At 39.4% G+C, this 25,523-nt stretch overlaps 1 protein-coding gene across 3 annotated transcripts in view; it reads left to right on the top strand.

Annotated features, from left to right (window-relative positions):
• pam (peptidylglycine alpha-amidating monooxygenase) overlaps positions 1-24,311 on the top strand; it is a 63,712-nt gene extending 39,401 nt beyond the window's left edge. For all 3 annotated transcript variants that reach the window (XM_085360059.1, XM_085360057.1, XM_085360058.1), the window contains exons 8-25: positions 191-239; positions 420-487; positions 1,229-1,309; positions 1,399-1,475; positions 4,545-4,648; positions 5,759-5,952; positions 6,166-6,222; positions 7,867-7,996; positions 8,584-8,700; positions 8,829-8,901; positions 9,129-9,339; positions 9,756-9,959; positions 10,370-10,485; positions 14,841-14,937; positions 15,165-15,215; positions 20,519-20,758; positions 20,976-21,035; positions 21,738-24,311. In XM_085360059.1, coding sequence (XP_085216185.1) covers positions 191-239; positions 420-487; positions 1,229-1,309; positions 1,399-1,475; positions 4,545-4,648; positions 5,759-5,952; positions 6,166-6,222; positions 7,867-7,996; positions 8,584-8,700; positions 8,829-8,901; positions 9,129-9,339; positions 9,756-9,959; positions 10,370-10,485; positions 14,841-14,937; positions 15,165-15,215; positions 20,519-20,758; positions 20,976-21,035; positions 21,738-21,916 — 2,108 coding nt within the window. In that variant the 3' untranslated portion in view covers positions 21,917-24,311. The remainder of the gene's footprint in view (positions 1-190; positions 240-419; positions 488-1,228; positions 1,310-1,398; positions 1,476-4,544; positions 4,649-5,758; positions 5,953-6,165; positions 6,223-7,866; positions 7,997-8,583; positions 8,701-8,828; positions 8,902-9,128; positions 9,340-9,755; positions 9,960-10,369; positions 10,486-14,840; positions 14,938-15,164; positions 15,216-20,518; positions 20,759-20,975; positions 21,036-21,737) is intronic.
• The last annotated feature ends 1,212 nt before the right edge of the window (positions 24,312-25,523 follow it).

Genomic DNA, 25,523 nt, shown 5'->3' with positions numbered 1-25,523 from the left:
TAATGAGTGTTTGTTTATGTTTTGTGTTGGAAAGAAAAAGAAATTGTCTGATACATTAGAAGATCAGATTTTTAAAACACCAAACATCAGTATCTTCTCCAAAATCTACATTGGTTAGGCTCTGATCATTTATGTTAATCGCAGCGTAACTGTATAAATATCATAGTCCCCTCTTATTTGCCTGTTGCAGATCACCATAGAGATTGCTCAGGACTTACTTTAAGAATGACTTCTAGGCCGTAAGTAATGAGTTAAATATATCAACTTTTCAGTTAATAATGAAACAAAATAAATTAGAAGATGTTTTAACAGTTGTTTCTTCAAGACTGCTTTCTGGTTGAGAACATCAAAGAATATAAACATTGATAACCTGAAAATAAACTTTTTTGTTTTTGTCCTTCTGTTGGACTTCTAAAAAGGCAGCCATTCATTGCTGGCATATATTTGCTCATGTCTGTGGACACAGTTATCCTTCCAGGACAAAGAGGTATGCTATAAGTCTTTTAACATAGCACAGTCCAACCTGCAGTAAATCGTGTGTTTGTGTGTGACAAAGTCTCATTTACGGGTTTATGTACTTTGTCATATAACAAAACTAACTTGGATAGCGTCTTTATTTGTAAGTAACAAATTGAATAGGTTGATTTTGTTCATCTGGACGTAGCGTTTCGAGAAATGTTTCATCACTCATCCAAGTGACTTCTTCAGCCTCAGCTGACTGCAGGTTTTCCCAACCTTATAAACAGTACATTGCACATTTTCTTCTGTGATTGCAGCTATTCTATAACTCTCTGTGAATGGTACTCATGGCCATTGATCTATCGTCTATGATCAATGGTTGTTGATCAATGGTCATGAGAATTTCCATATTAATGATCAAGGAACTGACCTCACAGCCCAGTGTTTGTTTAGTGGGCTGGTTTCAGTTATTGTGCAATATACTGTTTATAAGGTTGGGGAAACCTGCAGTCAGCTGAAACTAAAGAGGTCACTTGCATGAGTGACGAAACGTTTCTCCCTTTGAATATACTATGTCCAGATGAACAGAATCAACCTTTTGGAATTTACTTATCTGGATGATTGAGCATGCATCAAGACAAATTGAATAAATATTTAAAAGTAAAGCCAGCTGTTTCAGTCTGTTCACAAATGCTTGATAGAATGCATGAATGGATAAGTCAGAAGAAAAGTGATGCCTGTCCTGACTTGCTTTGCTTTCCTGTGTTAGTTACAGATGCAGATGTCGCATGCGATTATACTTCATATCCAATCTACCCATTTGCCTTCAGGACCCACACACACCGCCTTGGTGAGAAAAACAAATAATTTTCTAACTTTTTCAGATCATTTTTTTTTTATCAGTATAAGTGTTAGTATGAATTAGTCTGTTTTTCACAGGTAAAGTGGTCAGTGGCTACAGAATCCGAGATGGGAAGTGGACCCTGATTGGGAGACAATCCCCTCAGCTACCACAGGTAGGTCATCAAATCAAAGGCCCATTTTTGGGAACCACACAGTACTGTGCTTGAGCAAACTCTCATTTCTTTATATACTGCTCAAAAATATGTTTCTAAATCATGGTTGGCTTGGGGATCAAATACATTAAATAAATTGAAGGAACACTTTTAAAGTATAGTATCAAGTCAATTAAACTTCTGGGATACTGATCCGGGCAGTTAAATATTAGAAAGGTTGTTAATCAATTTCAGCTGCTTGATGTTGGTGAAAAGAACAACAGGTACACAAAAGAGGGTCAAGAATGAGACAAGCCCCAAAATGGCAATGGTTTTCCAGGTTGAGGGCCCTGACATTTTTTCCATCCTCATCTTTCCTGACTGTATATATACTTTATATCCAGGTGATACTTAGACTTTAAAAAATGTTGGATAGATAGTCCAGTTCCTCTAGGATGGCCCGTTCATATGTGCCATTTGCAAAGGTTTGCTGTGTTTCTCAGCTTATTCTCAAGAGCATGAAGGAGAAAGGCAATTACTTTAGGAGAGCTGGGGAGTACAAGTTCCTTACCCAATTATAACTGGTATGTGTTCCTTTGTACAAGAAGGAACAGTATGAGCATTGCTAGATCCCTACAAAAAGATCTCCCACAGAGCATTGGTGTGAATGTCTATTACCGGAAAATCAAGCCATCCACATAATGTACTGTAAAAGAAAACATGATTCACCAGACTAGGCCACCTTTTTTCCATTGCTCTGTGTTATAGTTCTTATGCTTTACAATGCCCATTGTTTGTGCTTTAGAGGTGCACAGGGTTCAGCATGGGAACCCTGACTGGTCTGCACTGTGTATTCTGATACATTTCTATCAGAACCACACTTTTTTTGGCAGTTTCAGCCACATTCGCTCATCTGTTGGATCAATTCACACAGGCCAGTCTTTGCTCCCTATGTGCATCAGTGATGTACATGGAGTGACACATTTGGCTGCCCATGACCTTGTTGCTGGTCCTGTTGGGGCCGAGAGGGCCAGGCTGTGGGTGTGGACTCAAATGCAGACACAGAGGGAGGCAAAACAGGCGTGAACACAGTGCTTTATTTACAGTGCCTAGTGAACTTACAAAGCAGGAAACTATGAATGCTATGAACTGAGGGGCCAAACTATGAACATGAAACTCTGAGTGCTATGACTAGGTGCTAGATTTCACCGATGGATCCTGGGAATGGAAAAAGGGGCACCGGCTTGGATGGAGGTACGCAGTCACTATAATGAGAGGAGACAAGTAGTCAGTGGCAGTCTAGTGAATCACAGCTGAAGGAGTAGACTATGGTGGTTAGGGCTTACGCGTTGCAGGTTAAAGTGTCATGTGATGAGGGGGTGTCCAAGGGGTTCCGGGTGAGGAGTGTCCAGAGAGGATCCAGAATATACTTGGAGTGAGGGACTTGGCAGGGAGGCAGGCAGGTGTAGTCCGATGATGGAAAGGAAGCAACCAGATGACAGAACCAGCGTCCAGGCGGAGATGTGAGTAGTTTAGCTTGGGAAGTGCGACTGCCAGGTGGGTCCTATGACAAAGAAAACACGGTGAGGAGAAAAGCAGTAGTTAAGGGCTCTCACAAGGGCTTGGCGGCCTAGCACTAACGTGAGTTAGCAGAAGATCTAGCAGAGGTCTGTTGTGAATGCTGGTCTTATATGCTGGTGACTTGATTGGAACCAGGTGTGGAAGCTGATTGGAGTCTCTGCCTGAAGGTGGAGCCCAGCGGAGTGGAAAAACCCCGTACTCACCCGGACCATGACAGGTCCACCAGTTATTTTTCCTTGGACCACTTCTGATAGATACTGACCACTGCAGAATACACCACAAGAACTGCAGTTTTGGAGCTGCTCTGATCCAATCATGTGCGCATCACAGTTTGGCCCTAGTCAAAATCTTTCAAATCCTTAAGCTCAGCCATTTTTCCTGCTTCTAACACATTAAGATTAAGGACAAAATGTTCACTCATTAACAGAAGCTATGAGCCCCCGCATCCTCAGGACCTTCTATCACTGTGCCATTGAGAGCATCCTCACTGGATGCATCACCACCTGGTATGGCAACAGCACCGCCTACAACTGCAAAGCTCTCCAGCGAGTAGTGCGGTGCTCTGAACGGATAATTGGAGGTGAGCTTCCCTCCCTCCAAGACATCTACAGGAAGCGGTGCCTGAGGAAAGCGGGGAGGATCATCAAGGACTCCAGTCACCCCAGCCATAAACTGTTCAGACTGCTTCCATCAGGAAGGAGGTTCTGCAGCATCCGGTCCCGTACCAGCAGACTGAGAGACAGCTTTTTCCATCAGGCCATCAGACTGCTGAACACGTCATAGACACCTCAGCTTCACTACTGGAACTTCAACATTATGCACTCCACACTGTATATAAATGCCACTTGTTTTGCACATATTCAACTCTGTATATTTTATATATTTTATTATTATTATTATTATTATTATTATTATTATTATTTTATTATTATTTTTTTTACTATTTAATTTGTAAAAATCTTTATACACACACACACACACACACACACGTAGGAAAATATTTAGTATACACATCCAGAAATGCATACACTATTATATATTGTACATATATTTATTAGTTTCAGGTTGGCCATTCTTGTATTTTGCTCGTTTGTGTTGTTGTGTTTGCACATCTCTGTTGCTTGTGGGGCTCGCACACAAGAATTTCACTCGCATGTGCTGTGCCAGTGTGCCTGCACATGTGATGTGACAATAAAAGTGATTTGATTTGATTTGATTTGATTTGATGAAGAGATTAATCTGTTACGTCAAGACACAACTCTAGCGTCTAGGCACTGTAAGTAGGTGCCTTTTTAGGCCTGAATAATGTATACAGCAATTTTAAATACCTTAACAAACAACTAAAAAATTGTCCTAGGTACAAAAACTGCAAGAAACCTAATGTAAAAGCAGGTCTTCTCTTTCTTTCTCTTTAATGCTTTCTCTCTTTCTTGCCCACGTTGTCTGTTTCTTTTCAAGTACAGTTTAGTTTTCTCTTTGCTCACCACTGACTGATTTTTTTCTCTTTAGGCTTTCTATCCTGCTAACAAGCAGGTGACTGTGAAATATGGTGATACCCTTGCTGCCAGATGTGTGTTCACTGGTGAGGGTAAAACCTCAAAAACTTACATTGGGTGAGTTCTTCAACCTAATGTAACCTTAGTGAAAAAGTATTAGACTTATATCCATTTACTGTTTTTCTCAATATGGTATGCACTGAAGGCATAAAGAAACCAAGCATTAAGCTTCCAAGCATTAAGATTTAAAAAAGCACTGTGCTAAAATTGTATTGATCTTAATTTAAAAAAATGTCTCGTACCAAAGTCTGCCCTGCCTTTCCACATAAGAATGTATCTAGAATGTGGGTTTTTTGTATGTGCCTGGCCCGTAAGGCCAGCTAGTATATGGTAAAATGGTAAATGGCCTGTATTTATATAGCGCTTTACTAGTCCCTAAGGACCCCAAAGCGCTTTACATAACCAGTCATCCACACACACACATTCACACACTGGTGATGGCAAGCTACATTGTAGCCAACAGCCACCCTGGGGCGCACTGACAGAGGCGAGGCTGCCGGACACTGGCGCCACCGGGCCCTCTGACCACCACCAGTAGGCAATGGGTGAAGTGTCTTGCCCAAGGACACAACGACCGAGACTGTCCGAGCCGGGGCTCGAACCGGCAGCCTTCCGATTACAAGGCGAACTCCCAACTCTTGAGCCACAATTGCCCAGTAATTGCACTTGCCTTATTGAAATGAATGAAGGCCCAGTAATGCTAATTTCTTAACATGGACTAAAGCTCTTAAGATGCAACCATCTTATTTCTTTCACATTTTAGTTTTGATTTCATCTGACATTTACAAATTGTAAGATGATTAAAAAAGGCTAGTTCTAAGTGCCCTGTACTGTCCTGCCTTTTGCGCAATGTTAGCTGGGATAGGCTCGTGCCGGCCTGTGACCCCGATAAGGATCTTATATTTCTTGTGCTGGTAGTTGATATTAATAAATTGTGTCCAACTGTGACAGTTAGTCATTTAAAATAAATATGCTAGTCCTCAATTGTCAGTGATTATTGCTAATTTATAGAGGGATAGCTGCTGAAATATAGTACTCTATGTTGAGAAGTTTGTAGACAAGGTCTTAATGTTACACTTACAACATAAAACTATTTACACAAACATTATTTGCATATACTAACTAGGCGAGAAATCAATACCAGGTATCTATCTTTTTTTAATACAGCGGTACTTCTGATGATGAAATGTGCAACTTCTATATAATGTATTACATGGAAAGCAGACATGCTATCCCTTACATGAACTGCATGGAGATGGGTTCTGAAGAGCTGTTCCAACATATTCCCCCTGAGGCAAATGTACCCATTAATGTCAGTCCAAGCCATATGAATTCTGTGATGCATCTGGGACAATCCACAGGTACAGCGACATCAAATATTGTTCATACTAACCATCTCTAATCCAAATTGTTAACTTAGCATTTGTTGTTTTTTGTAGAATAAAATCTATGCTAATTTAAGATTTTTAGTCATTTTTCGCAATTCTTTCCATCTGTGGCCCATTGTCTTTTTAAAATTAATTGTATAACTACCATATTTAGTTACCATATTTTGGTTTTTTTCTCTCATAAAGATGATCGTGACTACGCAGTTGTGCTGGATACAAATAAACTAGAAACTGTGGATCAGGGTAAGTTCTAACACTTTGCACTCTCTCTCTCTTTGTCTTGCTCTCTCGCTCTCTCCACACACACACACTCTCACACACACACACACAAATACTATAAGAATATGAAGCTTTTTGTATTATTGTAGGGTCTTTACCTTACTATATAAAGCACCTTGAGGCAACTATTGTTGTGATTTGTAGCTATATAAATAAAATTGAATTAAAAAATTTGAATTGAATTTAAGCTAAGGATAACAATGTAATAACAATGTAATGATGTTTAAATTGTAGTGTAGGCACTAGTTCCAGTGCAGTCTGCATTCAGGCAAGTGTACGTTTCTTACACCTTGAAAAAAGCATTACAAGCCCAATGCACAGTCACTTACATAAATTTGAAGTATGTAAATATGCATGTATCTTTTTTCTGTTGCCTACATTGTAGAGCAGCGGTCGCCAACCCCCGGGCCACAGACTGGTACCGGTCCGTGAGTCATTTGGTACCGGGCCGCAAGAGTAAGACTCGGGTGTGAAATGTATGGTTTTCAGTGTTTTTATTGGTTTTTAGCATTATTTTGTTATCGGGTTTTTTTTTTCTTCGTTAACTCGGTTTTCCTGGGTCTTTTCACGTGTGTTATGAATAAATCTTCTTTTTTTCGGTATCGGTACTAGTTTTATTTTGTTGTATTTATCCGCGACACCTTAAAGGCCGGTCCGTGAAAATATTGTCGGGCATAAACTGGTCCATGGCGCAAAAAAGGTTGGGGACCGCTGTTGTAGAGGGTGACTTTGCCATTAAACACGAAAACAAGTACAGTCAGGGGTTAAAGTAGGATTTAGGTGGGGGAATCCTGAAATCAGTTGTAATGGCTCATTATGGGGGAAAAAAAATCACAACTCAGAATAATTTTTATTGAGAGCTCCAGTGGATTTTCTTAGTGTACAGGCTGTGATCAGCTGACCTGCTGCTCTTTGTAGATTTACACACCTGAATTCAACCAGATGTCAGCTGATGTTTTACAAGTTGTTGGCTGATTTACTGCTTATGCTAATATTTTACTGGATGGCCTCTGTGCAATTCAACAGTGTTATTTACTTTAAAGCCATCACAGTACAGCAAATAACAGTTAGTCTACCTCAGTTTGTTTAGCATCACATTTCACAATATGAAAAAACATAATGTCATGTGTAACATAATTCATAATTCAGTGGTACTACTAGGGTAGTACCACTGAATCATAAATAACTGCAACTGAAAATGATTCTGAAGCATGAATGAAACAAGTCATACCAACTAGATACTGGGAATCTGATGCAGCTAATTTGGTAATGCAAACATGTGCGCTTTTCTTTCTATGATTACACAAAGCTCTTAATTATCATTGACGGTTGAAACATAAATCCCAATTTAATTCTTGAGTGTCATAGCCCAGAATAATCACTGATTTGTATCCAGTCTGCAAATACAGTGCACTAGTTTTGTTATTGATATATTGTATGTGCACTTTACCACACTGTGTACATTTATTTATTATCATCAGATACCAGGTACCACCTTTTGACACTGTGTTGAGCATACCTTAACGTGTGTGTGTGTGTGTGTGTGTGTGTGTGTGTGTGTGTGTGTGTGTGTGTGTGTGTGTGTGTGTGTGTGTGTGTTTGTTATAGACTACCATTTTGAGCAAGTTTCAGCTTGGCCACAGAGTTCACTTCAGCTAGGACAGGTGTCAGGACTTGCTCTTGACTCAGATTCTAACTTGGTCATTTTTCACAGAGGTGACCACCACTGGGGAGCAGAGTAAGTTTATTTTACTTAAGTTATAACCATTCTTCTCTTAAACAGCTTTTTCAACCAAAAGAACACCAAAAAAACCCTCTCAGTATTGTTGTGTACTCTCAGTCTAATGTAATGCCTTCACCTTACTGGCAAAGAACACAGATCTCGTATTAGCGATTAAATTTTTATTAATTGTATAACAAAAAAATCCAAATAAGTTTTAGTCTTGATGGTTCAAAAAATTACTATTATAGTTAAGAAAAGCATTTAGTGTCTCCTCAGACCGCAACCTTTTTTAGTCTAATAGGATGCCAGTTACCAGTCATGTCTAAGAAATGAAGAATAGGAGGAAAGGAAGCTGAAAAAGTGATTTTTACCAGTAGATTGTAGGATGAAAGGATAAGTATGAGATAACACAAAAAAAGTGCATAATAGAAGTCAGCTCTAATCACTTTTTTGTATAATGTGATATGGATGACAATTTACTTATTAAACAAAAATACTTTTTGTTGCATTTGACGTCTAGAAAAATCACCACACATTGTTTTTATAAAAATGCAAAAAGACATTCATGTTTTTTTTTTCTTTGTTTGTTTTTTGTTTTCCAGCTCTTTTAACAATCAGGCAAGATACCAGCAGAGGTCCCTAGGACCAATTCAGCAGTCTGCCATTTTAGTTGTGGATCCATCCAAGGGCAGTATCTTGAAGGCTTCTGGCAGAAACATGTAAGTGATACAGAGCTTTTGTGTTTTTTTGTTATTGTTTTTTTGTGTGTGAATTAGAGTGCCGACAACCAGGCATCTCAAACACAGTCATAATTGTCTTATAATGAAGCATTTCTCTGATGTTGCAGGTTTTTTTTGCCTCATGGAATAACAGCAGACAAAGAGAATAATTACTGGGTGACTGATGTGGCTCTTCATCAGGTAAGCTGCTGTTTTTGTAAGGTGCATTCTCAATGAGTGTGTATAGATTGCACTTCATATTTGCCAATAAATTAAAAGATGGAGACATTTTGAAATTGTATATTACCTATAAGAATAAGGTTTGAGGATTACGTATTTAAAGCGGATGTTGTATCAATTAACTTAGTTTAAATGACCACAAATGCAAAAGGGAAAGTTTAAGATGCTTCACTTTGTATACTCATCAGGTGTTAAAAGTTAGCAGTGATGGCAAAGACAAAACCTTGATGGCATTAGGAGAGGCCTTTATACCAGGGAGTGACAACAACCATTTCTGCCAGCCCACTGATGTGGCAGTTGACACTGAAAGTGGGAACATCTTTGTCTCTGATGGTTACTGTAATGCCAGGATAATTAAGTTCTCTGCTGATGGCAAATACCTGTCTGAGTGGGGTGCAGGTATCTCACCAGCCACACACACACACACACACACACACACACACACACACACACACACACACACACACACACACACACACACTCTGCAAAGCTTGGATATTAGCCTATTTGCTACAATGCTTAAACCATACAAGTAGTAAGAAGTATTAGACACTAAGGTGACATCTCATAAAATATAATTTCTTTATTATTCTGCCACACAAGTTTTTGTGGAGATTTTAATTAGTTATACTTGTGTTAGCTGTGGAGTATACATGTATCAATTTCAAATGCAAAGCTGTATTTGCAAACATTGCTGTTTCTTGATTTATGAAACTAACATAAATAGATCCAGAAGGTTAAGAGATTACTGCTACCATAGTGTCTCCAGACACAATTTACATTATTTTAACCTTGTCTTATTTTTTGGACTATAGGCTCATCAGACAGGAGAAGGCGAATACCTTTTCATATTCCCCACAGCCTGGTGTTACTTCCTGATAAAAAGGAAATTTGTGTGGCAGATAGAGAGAATGGACGCATCCAGTGCTTTATAGCAGAAACTGGAGAGTTTGTCAAGGAAATTAAAAAAGATGAATTTGGAGGGGAAGTGTTTGCTATCTCCTACAGCCCTACTGGGGGTAAGTTTACTGAATACTCAGTAGAAGTCAGTAGTCGTATTGTTTCCTCTTAAGCTTGTTTTCTTGCTGCTTACTGCAATAAGCTATTGTAAAATATATTTTTGTGCATACCTTCTGCAGTTTTTTTTTTACTTTTCAGTCTAAGTGGTGTCCTCAATATTTTTTTTTTTTTTTAATGTTAATCAATGTTCATCCTTTGTTGTGTTAGGTCACGATGACATCCTCTAGCAAAAATATGTAGATCCGGTGTTTACAAGCTTTATGCGTACTCGGAACTAATATCCAAGATGCATTCATTTTAAGAGTTCTTTTTATTTATTTTATTACTCAACAACTCTCTTCCTGCTTTACATGTATACATGCTTAACAATGTGTGTGTGTGTGTGTGTCTGTCTTTCTTCTATGTGAAGATGGCTTGATTTTTGCAGTAAATGGGGAATCGCTATCTCGTCCAGTTCCAATTAGAGGTTTTGTTATAGATTATTCAACCAAGGATATTTTGGACACCTTTAGCCCTAACAAAAAGGTAAAAACACTTTTTAATACAATCAAAGGTTCTTTCCCCCCCAAAATGTTCTAATAACAGGTCTATTGAAATCAAAAGCCTGCCTGCGTCTGCTATTTTAAGATCTCTGTGGAAGTACTTCTATTTCTATGTCCCCTTGTACCTGTGCCTCTGGTTCTTCTCTCCCAAGTATTCCTTCAACTTGATTTATGTTTTTGTGGGAAGTGTAGGCAGTTGCTGGAAGGCAATTATGGTGAATGGTCAAAGTGATTAGGGAACATTGTCTAAAAATATTTTAGTGCATTTTGAGCTATCAAGACATCATGCTACAGATCTGACATCAAGAAGGCCGCTGCAAAAAGGAGTGAAACATATTTTCCATGTCGCTGTGTGACATGAAGGAAGGACCCTTCATGTAGCCAATTGGTGAGTAATTTCAAGCTAGAAGATGAGAGTAACACAAGCACTTTATCTCCTGGTGAAAACGTTAGCCCTTAGGTTGTACAGGCGCTGCTGAAATTCCTAGACATGGAGCAAATTCTCCCATCATAACCTCCCCAGATTGTGTAGCTTTGCTCTCAGGTCCAGGACGTATTGAATTTCTCATTTTTCGCTGGGCTTGGACCTTCCTCCCAGTTTTCCTTAATCAAGTCCAACTTTAAAATTTTATTCAGCCGCTCCACCAACCTGTCAGTCTGAAGGTGGTAGGCACTGGTCCAAACAGATTTAATGCCCAGTAATTCCTACAGCTCCTTTAGTGTGCAAGACATGTGCCCTGTGTGCCCTGTTCAGTCAAGATCTCTTTCGGGATACCAACTCAGGAGATTACCTGAAAGAGCAACTGCACGGCCTCAGGACATCGTGTTGCATAATCCATCAGAACTAATACAAAGCCGCATGCACTCCAGTGAAATGGCCCAATGAGGTCCATGCAAGTGCACTTGAACATGACCTCCATCAATAGTAACGAGAGCAAAGGGGGTTTTGGAATGGCGGGATTTTTAACTATCTGACGCTCCAGGCAGGATGCACACCACCGGCACAAATTCACCTGGATGCCTGGCCAATAAAATCAGGCCATTATTCGCCCCCAAGTTTTGTCATTACCCATATGCGAGTGTCACGACTTACTCGATAAATTATTTAATACAAAGCATGTGTCTACATGGCTTCAGGGCGCACAAAGTTACCATCAATTTCAATCCCTTGGTCAAAAGCTCAGGTGTAGGGTGTCGTCACAAGCCTGCTCTAGTGGAAATCTTCCGTGGGGTGAATCATCCTACTCTTCCCCGGAGTTGGTTTCGGACAACTCTGCATTTGTGGCTTGCAAAAGTATTCGGCCCCCTTGAACTTTCCCCACATTTTGTCACATTGCAGCCACAAACATGAATCAGTTTTATTGGAATTCCACGTGAAAGACCAACACAAAGTGGTGTACACGTGAGAAGTGGAACGAAAATCATACATGATTCCAAACATTTTTTACAAATAAATAACTGAAAAGTGGGATGTGTGTAATTATTCAGCCCCCTTAGTCAATACTTTGTAGAACCACCTTTTGCTGCAGTTACAGCTGCCAGTCTTTTAGGGTATGTCTGTACCAGCTTTGCACATCTAGAGACTGAAATCTTTGCCCATTCTTCTTTGCTAAACAGCTCCAGCTCAGTCAGATTAGATGGACAGCGTTTGTGAACAGCAGTTTTCAGATCTTGCCACAGATTCTCGATTGGATTTAGATCTGGACTTTGACTGGGCCGTTCTAACACATGGATGTGTTTTGTTTTAAACCATTCCATTGTTGCCCTGGCTTTATGTTTAGGGTCGTTGTCCTGCTGGAAGGTGAACCTCCGCCCCAGTCTCAAGTCTTTTGCAGACTCCAAGAGGTTTTCTTTCAAGATTGCCCTGTATTTGGCTCCATCCATCTTCCCATCAACTCTGACCAGCTTCCCTGCCCCTGCTGAAGAGAAGCACCCCCAGAGCATGATGCTGCCACACCATATTTGACAGTGGGGATGGTGTGTTCAGAGTGATGTGCAGTGTTAGTTTGGGACAAATGGGACTTCTTATGGTTTTCTGTTAACAATGGCTTTCTTCTTGCCACTCTTCCATAAAGGCCAACTTTGTGCAGTGCACGACTAATAGTTGTTCAGGTGATTCCCCCACCTGAGCTGTAGATCTCTGCAGCTCGTCCAAAGTCACCATGGGCCTCTTGGCTGCATTTCTGATGCGCTCTCCTTGTTCGGCCTGTAAGTTTAAGTGGACGGCCTTGTCTTGGTAAGTTTACAGTTGTGCCATACTTCTTCCGTTTCTGAGTGATCGCTTGAACAGTGCTCAGTGGGATGTTCAAGGCTTGGGAAATCTTTTTGTAGCCTAAGGCGGCTTTAAATTTCTCAATAACTTTATCCCTGACCTGTCTGGTGTGTTCTTTGGACTTCATGGTGTTGTTGCTCCCAATATTCTCTTAGACAACCTCTGAGGCCGTCACAGAGCAGCTGTATTTGTACTGACATTAGATTACACACAGGTGCACTCTATTTAGTCATTAGTACTCATCAGGCAATGTCTATGGGCAACTGACTGGACTCAGACCACAGGGGCTGAATAATTACGCACACCCCACTTTGCAGTTATTTATGTGTAAAAAATGTTTGGAATCATGTATGATTTTCGTTCCACTTCTCACATGTACACCACTTTGTGTTGGTCTTTCATGTGGAATTCCATTAAAATTTATTCGCGTTTGTGGCTGTAATGTGACAAAATGTGGAAAAGTTCAAGGGGGCCGAATACTTTTGCAAGCCACTGTAAATACACAGAAGGCTAATGAGAAAAGTGAGAACACACGGGGGACACAGCTGACAAGAATTAACATGACACCACAGGGCAAGTAAAACTAGACACACCAAACATGTAAATGTAAGGTGACAGGGGATTTCTTTAAATCACCCTGTAATTCTTCAGCTAAAACACCTGAGTTAGAAAACACAAAGACTGCACTCGTCTTTACACGCGTGGGCAGTCACTTCTGAGATCTGCGGCTGGCCACTGCCTGCATTCTTTATTTATAGGTCTTGTGTGTGTGTGTGTGTGTGTGTGTGTGTGTGTGTGTGTGTGTGTGTGTGTGTGTGTGTGTAAAAATAACGTCACTCAGAATCAACAGAATCAGCACATGCACACTTAAGATTATAGCTTCGGGTTATTTCCCTTTTCTACATCTGTTCTCTAAAAACGGGAAGTGGTTTTAGTAGCTGAATAAGTTCATCACAAAGTTATTAGGTGAAAAGTCACATAGACATGTAGATTGCTTAAAAAACAGAAAAACACATTTCATGAAGCTGATCAAATTATATAAAAACAAAAATCTCTTGACATAAGGCCTGCATGACAAAACAGGAAACTGAGGAACATGACACGGGAGTGAAGGAGAGGCAGACGAGAGGAAGCAAAGGAACACGAAAGAGCACGAGGGAGTGTGAGAGGAGACGAGAGAAACATGACAGACTGGGGAAACATTGATAAACATCACAAGCAGGGGGACGATAGAATGAAACATGAGAAGGGAAGGGAAACCAGACACAAGAACTCAGACAAAATATACAAAGACTGACACACAGAGAGAGACATAAAGGGCAAAGACAAAAGAGGCAATCTATAATCAAAAAGCTAAACAAAACCACGTAGACACTACAGAATAAACTCAAGAGTAATAAAGTGGAGCTAAACATAAATAACAATACAAAATCAAAACACAAGAAAACTTAAAACACTGGGTCAAATGACCTAGGACCAGGACAGTGCAGACACTACACTGTCATGGTCGCATTGTCACATAATGGCCCAACAGGTTATTAAACCCGGGCCAGTTCCCGGAATCAGGAAATGCAATAAGTGCGAACCAACTGCAGCTTTCACTCTATGCATTTTGCCCTTAAATTTAATAAGCAATGGCACTGTAGGATACTACAGTGAACATCCCCGTGAACACACCTAACCTTGAACCACTCTGCCTCCAACAATGCCCCGGGCCACAATATCATTGAAAGAGTGAACAAGAGTCAGTTTGTTGAAGAAAACCTGGAAATGAGCAGATTCAGTTCAGCTTCTATTACCATGATAAGAGTTTAAGTTAATGCTTTTCCTGCAATAGAAAACTCTTGAGTTTCCGTCATCCCAGTGTTAACAAAATTTTAGCTAAATCTGTTTGCAGTTGTCCAAAGTATTGCGTACATTCTGAACCACACAGTAATGTGTGTGGTTCACACATTACTGTGTGGACCACACAATAATGTGACCCACCTTAAACTACTAAGAAGTTTAATGGTGGGTCATTATGTTGTCTAGAATTTAAGTGACTTGTATTTCTCTTTCAATTGCAGGAGTTCAAAATGCCTCACGATATAGCTGAAACTAGGGATGGCAGTGTTTTTGTTGGGGATGCCAGCAGCAAATCCGTCTACAAGTTTACAACAGAGAGTAAGTTTATCTTCATCAAAATAATGCTGCCAACTTTTAATTGTTCTAGCAAAATCTATCATACAGTATGTTTGGGTATTAAGTCCAATTTTGATTGATTAATTTATTTTGGACTTATAAGACTTGAATTATGGTTGCTTCTTTGTTGGCTTTGCAGATGAACAGTAGTACTAGGTTGTATACATCAATTATTTTTTTTGTTTTAATTATTACCTTTTATTTTCAAGAGTTGCATCATTCTGTCAAGAAAGCTGGAATTGAAGTTCAAGAACTTGAAGGTCAGTAATTGGATACCTGGAGGCAGCAGGTACATAATCTTTGAATCCATAAGGGGCAGGCAGCTATTCATAACAGTGAGTCACAGACATTTAAGATGTGACTTCTAGTGATGCCTGATGGAATAAATAGTGATTTGAAAAGAAAAAGGTTTCAAATTAAAAGTTTCCTAACTTTGAGGCAACCACTTAAATTGCGACCTAATGAGATCAAAGGAAAATGTTGACTGACACTTTTGGCATAGGAAACTGGAATGTGTACTAGCAACCAATGCAAGCAATGTGCAACGAGTGAATCATATCACTCGCTCACATATCACAATCATAGTGTATAGATGGCACTTAAGGGGGGTGGCTGTAAGCTCAGGTGGTTGAGCAGGTCACCGACTAACCTGAAGGTTGGTGGTTCAATCCTAGTCTGCTCCAGTCTGCATGCCAAATATCCTTTGGCAAGATATTAACCCCAGGTTGCTCTCTCTTTGAGTGGAGCTCAGAGTAGAAAAGCACTATATACGAACCAATCCATCTGCATTGCCTTAGCGCAAAGCATAATGTCTTCTAAGGTATATAATCTCATTTATTCATCCATCCATCCATTCGCTTCCACTTATCCTTTTTAGGGTCGCGGGGGGCGCTGGAGCCTATCCCAGCTGTCATAGGGCGAGAGGCGGGGTACACCGCGGACAGGTCGCCAGTCTGTCGCAGGGCTAACACACAGAAACAGACAACCATTCACGCTCCCCATACAAACACGGGGAGAAAATGCAAATTCCACACAGAAAGAGTTGAACTCAGGACCTTCTTGCTGTGCAGCAACAGTGCTAACCACCGTGCCACCATGCTGCCTATAATCGCATTCAGAATACAAAATTCATTGCCTATATGGGATATTTTTGAATATTAATGTCAGATTAAGGTCACCATGTACCATTGCTACAACCTTTGAAGAATTCCACAGCATGACATGACTGCTTTTGGACATTCTGAAACAGTGTTAAGGTGATATCCATCACACTTACAAGAAAGGAAGTTTAAGAATTCCAAATAGTGAAATTGTCAGGGAAGGCTACAAGGCAATCACAGAAAAACTGTGAAATCGCTTTCCTTCACCTATGTCTTGCGTTTTCCATTAACTAGGATGCCCCTCTTTCTTTCAACAGCTATATACCATTTTTTAGACCTGAAATATTTATATATATGGCAAGGATTTTTTTAAGGAATCAAGGAATTTTTCAATCCAGTTCAATTCTATTTATATTACACCAGAATGGTATTTGTGGCTTTTATTGTTTTATTTCTTTAAAAAGGACTGTGCAGTTTAACATAGTCCAAGTACAAAACATGAAACTGATGTAACACACATAAGTTTATAGCTATTGCTATCCTAGTAACAACCATTGTCCCTTGTTGGTCTTACAATCACAATACATACATTTTACAATAAAACATATATTTTCATAAAACCAAAATACATCATAAATACAACTACAATTAATAGACAATAAATGAAAAAACAACAAAAGCAATAACAAAAATCATTACGTAGTTGGAAGCAGTGTTGGGCAAGTTACTTTGAAAAAGTAATTAATTATAGTTACTACTTCTTCAAAAAAGTAACTGAGTTAGTAACTTAGTTACAATATTCTAAAAGTAATTAATTACTTGAAAAGTAACTATTGTGTTACTTTAAAAAAAACGTTTAACCCTCTGGGTCCAGGGTATAATTGGCCATTTTGAACTACTTTTGGTTTTCCCTCCACATTTTACCTTTAAAAACTATTTACTTTGCCTAGTTTGGTATCATCCTTGTCAGCACAACCTCACATGTCTGAATTTACAGTTATGTTTTCATTTTGACATACTGTATTAACACAATTGATCTAAAATCAGACAAAAAACATAAAATCAGAGTAGAAAAGGTTATATTTTTATAAAGGTTATACTCTAACAACCACGAACATGTTTAATGAATCATATTTCATAACCTTAAATGCAAGTATAAATTGTCAATTTTAAAATCCTATGCACAAGTGTTGCAAACAACAAAGTTATCCATTATTGCATCCATTTACCTTTTACCTTGATTTTTTTAAATAACCATTTCAAACTATTTACAGAACAATCAGCTGTTCTGCATTCAATAAGATGCCACACAAATTATTTGTGCCACTCCCAAAAAAATAATTTCTGTCCACTATAATAAAGAAGACATCGCAGGTGCAGGTTTGACAGCAGCAGGTGTATCACTCCTTTTTCTACCTGGAGACAGCACTCGCCTCATTGTTCTGACACACGACACAAAACTATCCACAACACAACACAAAACTATCCACACTATCCACGCAAGACAACACATTAACTACACACTCCAAACATGCTAAACATCACAAATAAAACTCACTCTCTCTCTTTTTCTGCTCTCTCTCTCTCTCTCTCTCTCTCTCTCGCCGTCACTCCTAAAACTTCCCCTGTTTTTTTGGTTTTTGTTTTGTCATAAGCAGAGAGTGCTTGCTAGCACTGTCCTTAGACAGTAAACGTGACGAAACTATTGAGGAAAAAACGCCGCGTATATATTGTTTATCATGACTCGTGGCCTATCAACACAATTTAAAAACTGGTATATATCATCTTCTTGCTTTGTCTTTAAGTGGTCATGTGATTGGCTTACCACGACTACTTTATTCTTCCTCAGTCAAACAAGAGCACTTATGCGATTGTTTTGCCCCCTGAGTTCCAGGTGTTGTGCTAGACAGTGATCGTGATTATCGTCCGCGGGAGCGCGCGCAGATGGTTAAAGCTGTAGCGTCCAGATTACTTGCATAGTCAGCTACTTCCGTGCAGCTGATATAAGATGCGGTAAGCTGAACACAGCTTCAACCGTCTGTTTGTTGAAAAATAGTAACAGACTGCATTTTCTTGTTAGTAACTGTGACGGCGTTGTAACGATAGGAATAGTAATTAGTTAGATTACTCGTTACGCCGTTACTTGTAACACCGTTATTCCCATCACTGGTTGGAAGTGTGTTCAACAGATGGCAAGCCTCTATTGAAAATGCTGAAAGAACAAATTTAGATCTGCAATATGATATCTTGCAGTTGCTGTTCACCATGCTCCTAGTAATACAATTACTATATCTTGTCTTTGTGTGTATCTATTAAGACACTCTGGGGCCAGCCTATTTATACATTAACCCTTTAAAGCCGGTCGGAGCGGACATGCTCCATTTTGCGTAACTATTTTTAAATCCCGGTAGCACTGCAACCACGTGAGCTAGCGCAATTTTTTTTTTTTGCATATGAAACCGGATGAGCTGTACTTAGATCTTATGCCATCAGCTTGGCCTAGGTCACAGTTTCCTTCCACATATAGCTTTGCAAAAATTGCATAAAAAATCAAGCGTAAACGTGCTGCTGTTGTTTAGCGCGACATCCGCTGGTTTCCTCTTTCTAGCGCAAAGTAGGAGATAAACAAACAAGAGAGAAAAGCCGATCAGCTGATCATTGGTCAGTTTCGTGACTGAAGTAGAAACGGGAGAGGGAGGGGAGAGAATGAGAGGAGAAGAGGCAGCTGTGCAGCTCCAGCTTTGTGTCTTTTTTATTGTAGCTAAAGTACGGGACAAACCGTGCTCCTTTTCACCTCAAAACGAAACGCGTAATATTTTCTCTGAATACGAGACGATTCTGTTTTTTACGGTACGATTGGCAACTCTAATAATTAACCTTATGAACAAAATGAGCTGTATAGAAACTCCGGCATGCTAGCTAGTACGCCGTACGGAAAAAGTCAGCATAACGAAAATAAACTCCACCTAAACTTGGTTTATATCTGACCCAGAGAGACTGCAGGTCATAACTTCTTACCTGAAGTTCAGTTCACACTCGGCCCCGCGGCCGCCTCAGGTCTCTGCTCCTCCTGCGTCCCCTTTCCCTCATCCACCTGCTGGCCTCCACCACTTGCTAATGTTACTGAATATGTGGAAGCTCCGCATAGCCACCACACAAAGTAATGAACAATGACCCTATCTAAATCCCAGTAACGACTAACGCGTTCCTGATTTTAGTATAATAACTAGTTACCGTGCTCGTTACCACAATAATGATGACGTTAATAACGTGTTAGTCCCAGCACTGCTTTTGGACAACTGGCAGGCAAAGCATTTTGATAGGGGATTTCTTTAAATCACCCTGTAATTCTTCAGCTTAGACACCTGAGTTAGAAAACACAAACACTGCAGTCGTTTTTACACGCGTGGGCAGCAACGAACGCACCCTGCGAATTGCGCGCCGCAACTGCCTGCGTACTTTATTTTATACATGTCTGTGTGTGTGTGTGTGTGTGTATGTGTATGTGTGTGTAAAAATAACAACATCACTCAGAATCAACAGAATCAGCGCATACACACTTAAGATTATAGCTTCACTTCTGAAAAAGCACGCTCTGCAAACCTGCAGTTTCCTGTCAGGTCTTTGCACAGACTCAAAGCAACGGGTTATTTCCCTTTTCTACATCTGTTCTCTAAAAACAGGAAGTGGTTCGGTAGCTGGATAAGTTCATCATAGAAGTTATTAGGTGAAAAGTCACATAGACATTTATGAATGAGGAGGAACAAAGAAAAACTGTGGAAGAAAGCCAGAGATTAATAATAACTAATATTCAATTCAATCATAGCACTGAATTGATGCTTTTGACCCTTATTACATGGAGTGCCAACTCTTAATGGTCACAATTGCAAAATGTATATAAATCACAAAAACAGCTTTACTTAATCATTTTATTCCTAACAGTAAGCACATTGTGAGTGAAACAAATGAGTGAATAAGAAACACTCGTCATCGGAAGCCCCCAGCAGCCTAGACCTAGGAATCAAAGGTTTGCTTCAGCTGGCATCACAAAGGAAGTAACGTATCATAAGGTCGTCACAGTTGACTGGTGACACAATTGCTTGTGATAAAAATACCTTTGTTATTGGATTGATTCTTATATAGTGCTTTTCTACTCTCTCACATTTACCCAATTACACCCATTCTCACAAGCACTGTCTCCAAACTGAGTGCTGTCTAACCACATTCACACTCCGATGGATGCATCGGAGAGCAACTTGGGGTTAGTATCTTGCCCAAGGATACTTGGCATGCAGACTGGAGGAGCTTGGGATTGAACCACCAACCTTCTGATCAGTAGGTGACCTGCTCTACCTCCAGAGCTACAGCCACACACTTATCAGTTGTGGTTGCTGGGATCTTTGAGGCTTTACAGAACTGGTGTAAAAGGAACACTGATAACTAGAATATGTCTCTCACTATAGAAATGGACGCCGTTGTCCAAACTAAGGTAAAGCAAGACACCTCAAAGACCGCAGCCATCCAAGAGAAGCAAACTGTGGTCCAAAAAACTCAACCACAGTTAGAGGCAGACAAAGAGAAGAAGAGTCCAGCTAAGCTTAACAAAGGAGAGCGTGTACTCCCAGTCATCATCACCACCCTGCTGCTCATTCCTCTGGTTGTTGTGATCTCCATAGGAGTCTTCATTTCCTGGAGGAAAAAAAGTATGTATGAAAACACCCATGGGAGTCTGTGCAGAAAATCCATTCGTTTTTAATATTGAACAACAAATGAGATAGAAATTAGGCCATTTTAACTACTGTTGACTGCATTGTCTTCTTGCTATAGTCAGTGCACATTGTTCTGCTCTGTTTCCTCTCTTGTCTTTGGTTATCTTAACAGTCAATGAACATTAAAGGTAATACTGTTGAACATTTGCAGATCAACATGAGGTCAAATCTGAACCCAGCTCGGTGAGAGGCATTTTGGGAAAAATAAGGGGTATGTTGTTTACATTACATTAAATATTTAATAAATACCAGACTTCGTTTTTATTTAATATAAGGTTTAAGATACTTCATGTATTTTTTTCATTTGTCAGATATACTAACTACCGAATATATTCAGCTGGATTTCCAGTAGTATGCTCATACTGTAAAGTTCAGCTGTCACAAAAAAACAATAGTTTTGCAGTACCGACAGGCTATGAGAGAAGATCATTTATTGACTTTGTTTTAGCTAAGACCCATTTACTTGTAACCAACACAAATTTAGGTTATCACTCTTCCTTCTTTCTTCTCTTTTGTCTTCTTTAAAAAAATGTTTTGATACTAAACCATTATTAAGGAAAAATATTGTAAAATGTCAGTCATATGTACAAACTTTTAACATTTAACCCCCTTCTGCCCCTTCCTTTACCACATTATGTCTAAAGCAGTGTTCATTCATCTTCATTAGTGTCTGTTGAAGGCATGACCAGGCTAGAAAACATTTCAGAAAATGAAAATAGAGCCTCTCTTATGTCATCATCTTATTGACCATAGCTTTACACAGGGATGAATGAATATCCTCAATATAATGCACTGCCAGTGTGTAAACTGAAGCCATCATTCTAAGTTGAGAATTATTTCTCTTAAATCTGTAGATTTTTATCGTCATATTGACATCTTCATTTCCTCCTCTCTGGTATTTAACCTTTACTAGGTAAAGCAGTGGGCAGTCTGAATCTGGGAAACTTCTTTCCATCCCATAAGGGTTATAGTCGTCAGGGCTTTGACCAGCTGAGTACTGAAGGCAGTGACCAAGAGAGAAATGATGAGGACAGCAGTGACTCTGAAAATGAGGAATACTCTGCTCTGCCGCCGCCTCAGTCCTCCTCTTAGATGTTCTGGGGCCAACTGCAAACCTTCCACCAACCTTCTGCTAAAATCGCTGATGTAGTTATTCATCACATGTGTAACTGTTGTACCAGCTGCCAATGTGTGTGTGTGTGTGTGTGTTATTGTATGTAAAAATATTTTGATAAGTTATTTATTTAATTCAGCTATGGTATTCATACAGTCTTTTCTGGCATAATCTACTCATGTCACAGTGTCACTCATTTCATTTCCCCAAATCAAACCTGCTTTTACTGAGATTATTAACAATATTTTTGAAAAATCTGGAGTTGGTTTTGGCCTTAAAATAACAATGCAAATCTGTTAAAAGAATGAGATCGTTTCCCCATTAGCTGTTAAAGGCTGATGTTAGATTGCTGTCTGCCTTCAAAGTCAGTGTTTTTGTTTTGTTTTTTTTTTAACATGCATTCCCTTTGTTTTATTAACAAAGGATTCATCTTGATGGTGATTAATCAGCCTCCAACTGTCCTGCACCATAATGTAGCTCTCACTCTAGTCATTATGGACTTGGCTTCCTCGCCAGCTATATTCTTGCTGTTCATGGCGAAAAAATACTCTGATGAATTCTGTCATTTTTCTGTTTGTCAAGTTTTTAGCAAAAGTGGCATTTCATGTGATATTGTTTGATTTGAAGTGTGAAATAGAGAAATATTGTCAATTCATTTTTTTCAGTTTTATTTATACAGCACCAAATCACAACAACAGTTGATGAAATGTTTGTAATAATACGCAAGACCAGACAGAGACTACACAAGATGCATTTAAATATCACACTCACTTGAATAAAAATTGCTTGTGTGGTGAAACCCACTGCATATGAGATTTGATGAGAAAAAAATGTTTTAATCCTGTATTTGGGAAATTCTTTTTTTTTTTTACAGCCACTGAAATGACTAACTATAATTATAATAATGTATGGTCAGACATATATAGTGTTATAGAGGGAGATGGCATATAAAAGATTTCCTATATCTGTTTTTGTAGCAGCAGAGCTAAATCTGTTTGTTAGAGTAGCTGGTGCAGTGATTGGTCAGGATTATCCATAATGGACAATGGTGACAACCTGAACCAATGCTTCAAATGTGTCCAGTTTGCAGCCAATCACACAGCCAGCCTCTCTAATCAGTTTATTCAATCTGTTGGTCACTATATTATGATTTGATAATATCACTTAATAAATTACTTGTTCATAAAAGATTGCTTTCTCTGGGAAAGTTTCCCAAATTTAAAACATCTGATCTTGTTTGCAGTTTCAGTTATTGTGTTATCTATATGGTAACCTACTTACTGCCACTTTTGCTGGTCATTGTGCTTGTTGCATTGAAAAGGAAATGTAGTGGACGGCGCAAACACTGTTATCGTCACCATGTTAGTGGTTGACATATGGTTACTTCTACCCTTAAACACAATGATTTTACACCGTTTCATTATCATTTCAATTTTTCACTTAATCTTAAGTTGGATCAGTTTTTTTTTTTACACATGATCCTGTGCCTCTTTGCATCTGTCTTGCCTTTTGTTTTAATCACGTGCCATAACAACACATACCATGGGATGAAAATTGCTGCCAGTAGAGCTTGTATCATAGTGATTTTATTTCCCTTCAGAAAATTTTATGGTGTATAAATTCATATATACCTGAATCTCTGTGCACTAATCATTCTTTAGAACAGGGGTAGGGAACGTTAGTCCTCGAGAGCCGGTGTCCTGCAGGTTTTAGATCTCACCCTGGGTCACGACACCGGACTCAAATGATTAGGTCATTACCAGGCCTATGGAGAACTTCAAGAAATGTTGAGGAGGTAATTTAGCTATTTAAGTCAGCTGTGTTGGATCAAGGACATCTAAAACCTGCAGGCCTCTCGAGGCCTGGAGTTCCCTACCCCTGCTTTAGAAGAACCACTTCTCAAGTTTCAATAACGCTAAACCCAGCTTATAAATATATATATACACAAAATATATATGGTTTTGTTTTGTCTTGTTCTACCCAGCAGCCTAAACCAACTGGGTGTTCTGACTTAATCAATAAAAGCATTTATATGTAAAAATCAATAAAGACATATTCAGTCTGATGGCAGCAGTGCGGAACAAGTGAAGTCCAAATTAATGTGTATTAATTAAGGAAAATTCACTGAACACACTTCATGCACATACTGGAAGCTCAAAGATAGTGGAGGAAGACTTCTGTTTATTCAAAATATTCAAGTTTGTTCAGGATTCTGAGGTTTAGTTACAGTTACTCTTTTTTCCTTTTTTATGTAGTCTGCACCACTTCTTTTTGTATTTATCCTCAGTATATCATAATGTTTGATTTCCTAACACGGTGCCATGTTTTACATGTGAATGCTGTAATATTAGTTGTGACACACTGGTTCTGCTGCAAGAGTACTATTTTCAGTAACTGTTATTTGTGTAATAAAGTGTTTGCAAAGCATTGTGGAAATCATGGTTGTTGTAGGATCAGAACACTTGTCATGTGGTTCAAACTGATACAAGAGATACTGAGATGCAAACTGAATGACTACTGCGTTTGCACAATTAGTGACTACATTTGGAAAACCTTTAGGATATGACAAATAAATTTTTAAAAAAAGTGAACAGGAAAATGTTTAACACTGAATTACATCACTATGGGGATTTTTTTTGTTTTGTTTTGAGTTTGTGATAGGTCAGGAGTATTTAACAGACCTACAGAGTCAGGCTTTTGTATTGCTGATGGTTGAAATAATGACACCACATAGTTAAAAGTCTGATGTTCAGGGACTGTAGTTCTCTACACAGTTTAGGCAGTTTCCACCTGTTTTTATTTAAATTTAAATTGTCAAAATCACCATACGCATTGGTTTTACCTATCCTGACCTTTCTTTCTTATTATGTATTTTGTTGTTTGAACTACCTAATGAGTAGTTTTCTCTTTTGGTTTGCTGTGATATTCAGTTCAGTTTAATTTGATTTATAATGTGCCAAATCATGCCAACAATCACCTCAATGGGCTTTATAATGTAAGGTAAACAGCTTGCAATGGTAGAGAGAAAACTCCAACAAACAAACTATGCTTTTTGACCAAGCAGTTGTTGACAGTGGAAAGAAAAGTTCCTTTCTAACCTTGGGCAGAACCAGGCTGAGGGAGAGGCAGGAATATACAGTAGAGAGATACTCCCATACAGCTTATGACAAAATTTGATTCAATTTGATTGATGACCCTAATCATGACCTTTTGACCTCCTCCCTCCCCCCCGGAAGTGTGTAATTTGATCCCCTAAGCGTGACGAATTGCATCCGGAGAAGGGAGGGGGGAAACCCCCGGTGCATCTGGAGAAGGGAGGGGGAAACCCCCGGAAGCGCGCCACCTGTTGCGCCACCTGTTGTTGGAAAAAAAAGAAAAAAGTTTTTAGAGGGAGGGAGGGTCTGCGGCAGGGGAGGGGAATAAAAGCAGAGAGGAGGCCGTCACAATTTCTAGGCACAGACGCAAGATGGATCCTTTCATTCTGCAGCCCAGCAGCGTTCCTGTGTATTTGGACGGCGAAGAGATCTGCTCTCCCGAGGCCGCTAGCATGGGAGGCAGCAGCAGCGAGTGGTCCTCGTCGATTAT

The sequence above is a fragment of the Diplotaxodon limnothrissa genome, linkage group LG7 (assembly GCF_057381915.1).
Source record: "Diplotaxodon limnothrissa isolate DT_005_m linkage group LG7, D_limnothrissa_male_GT1.1, whole genome shotgun sequence".
Lineage (NCBI taxonomy): Eukaryota > Metazoa > Chordata > Actinopteri > Cichliformes > Cichlidae > Diplotaxodon > Diplotaxodon limnothrissa.
Note: the sequence above shows the minus strand (reverse complement) of the source record. Positions and strands in the feature narration are given on the sequence as shown.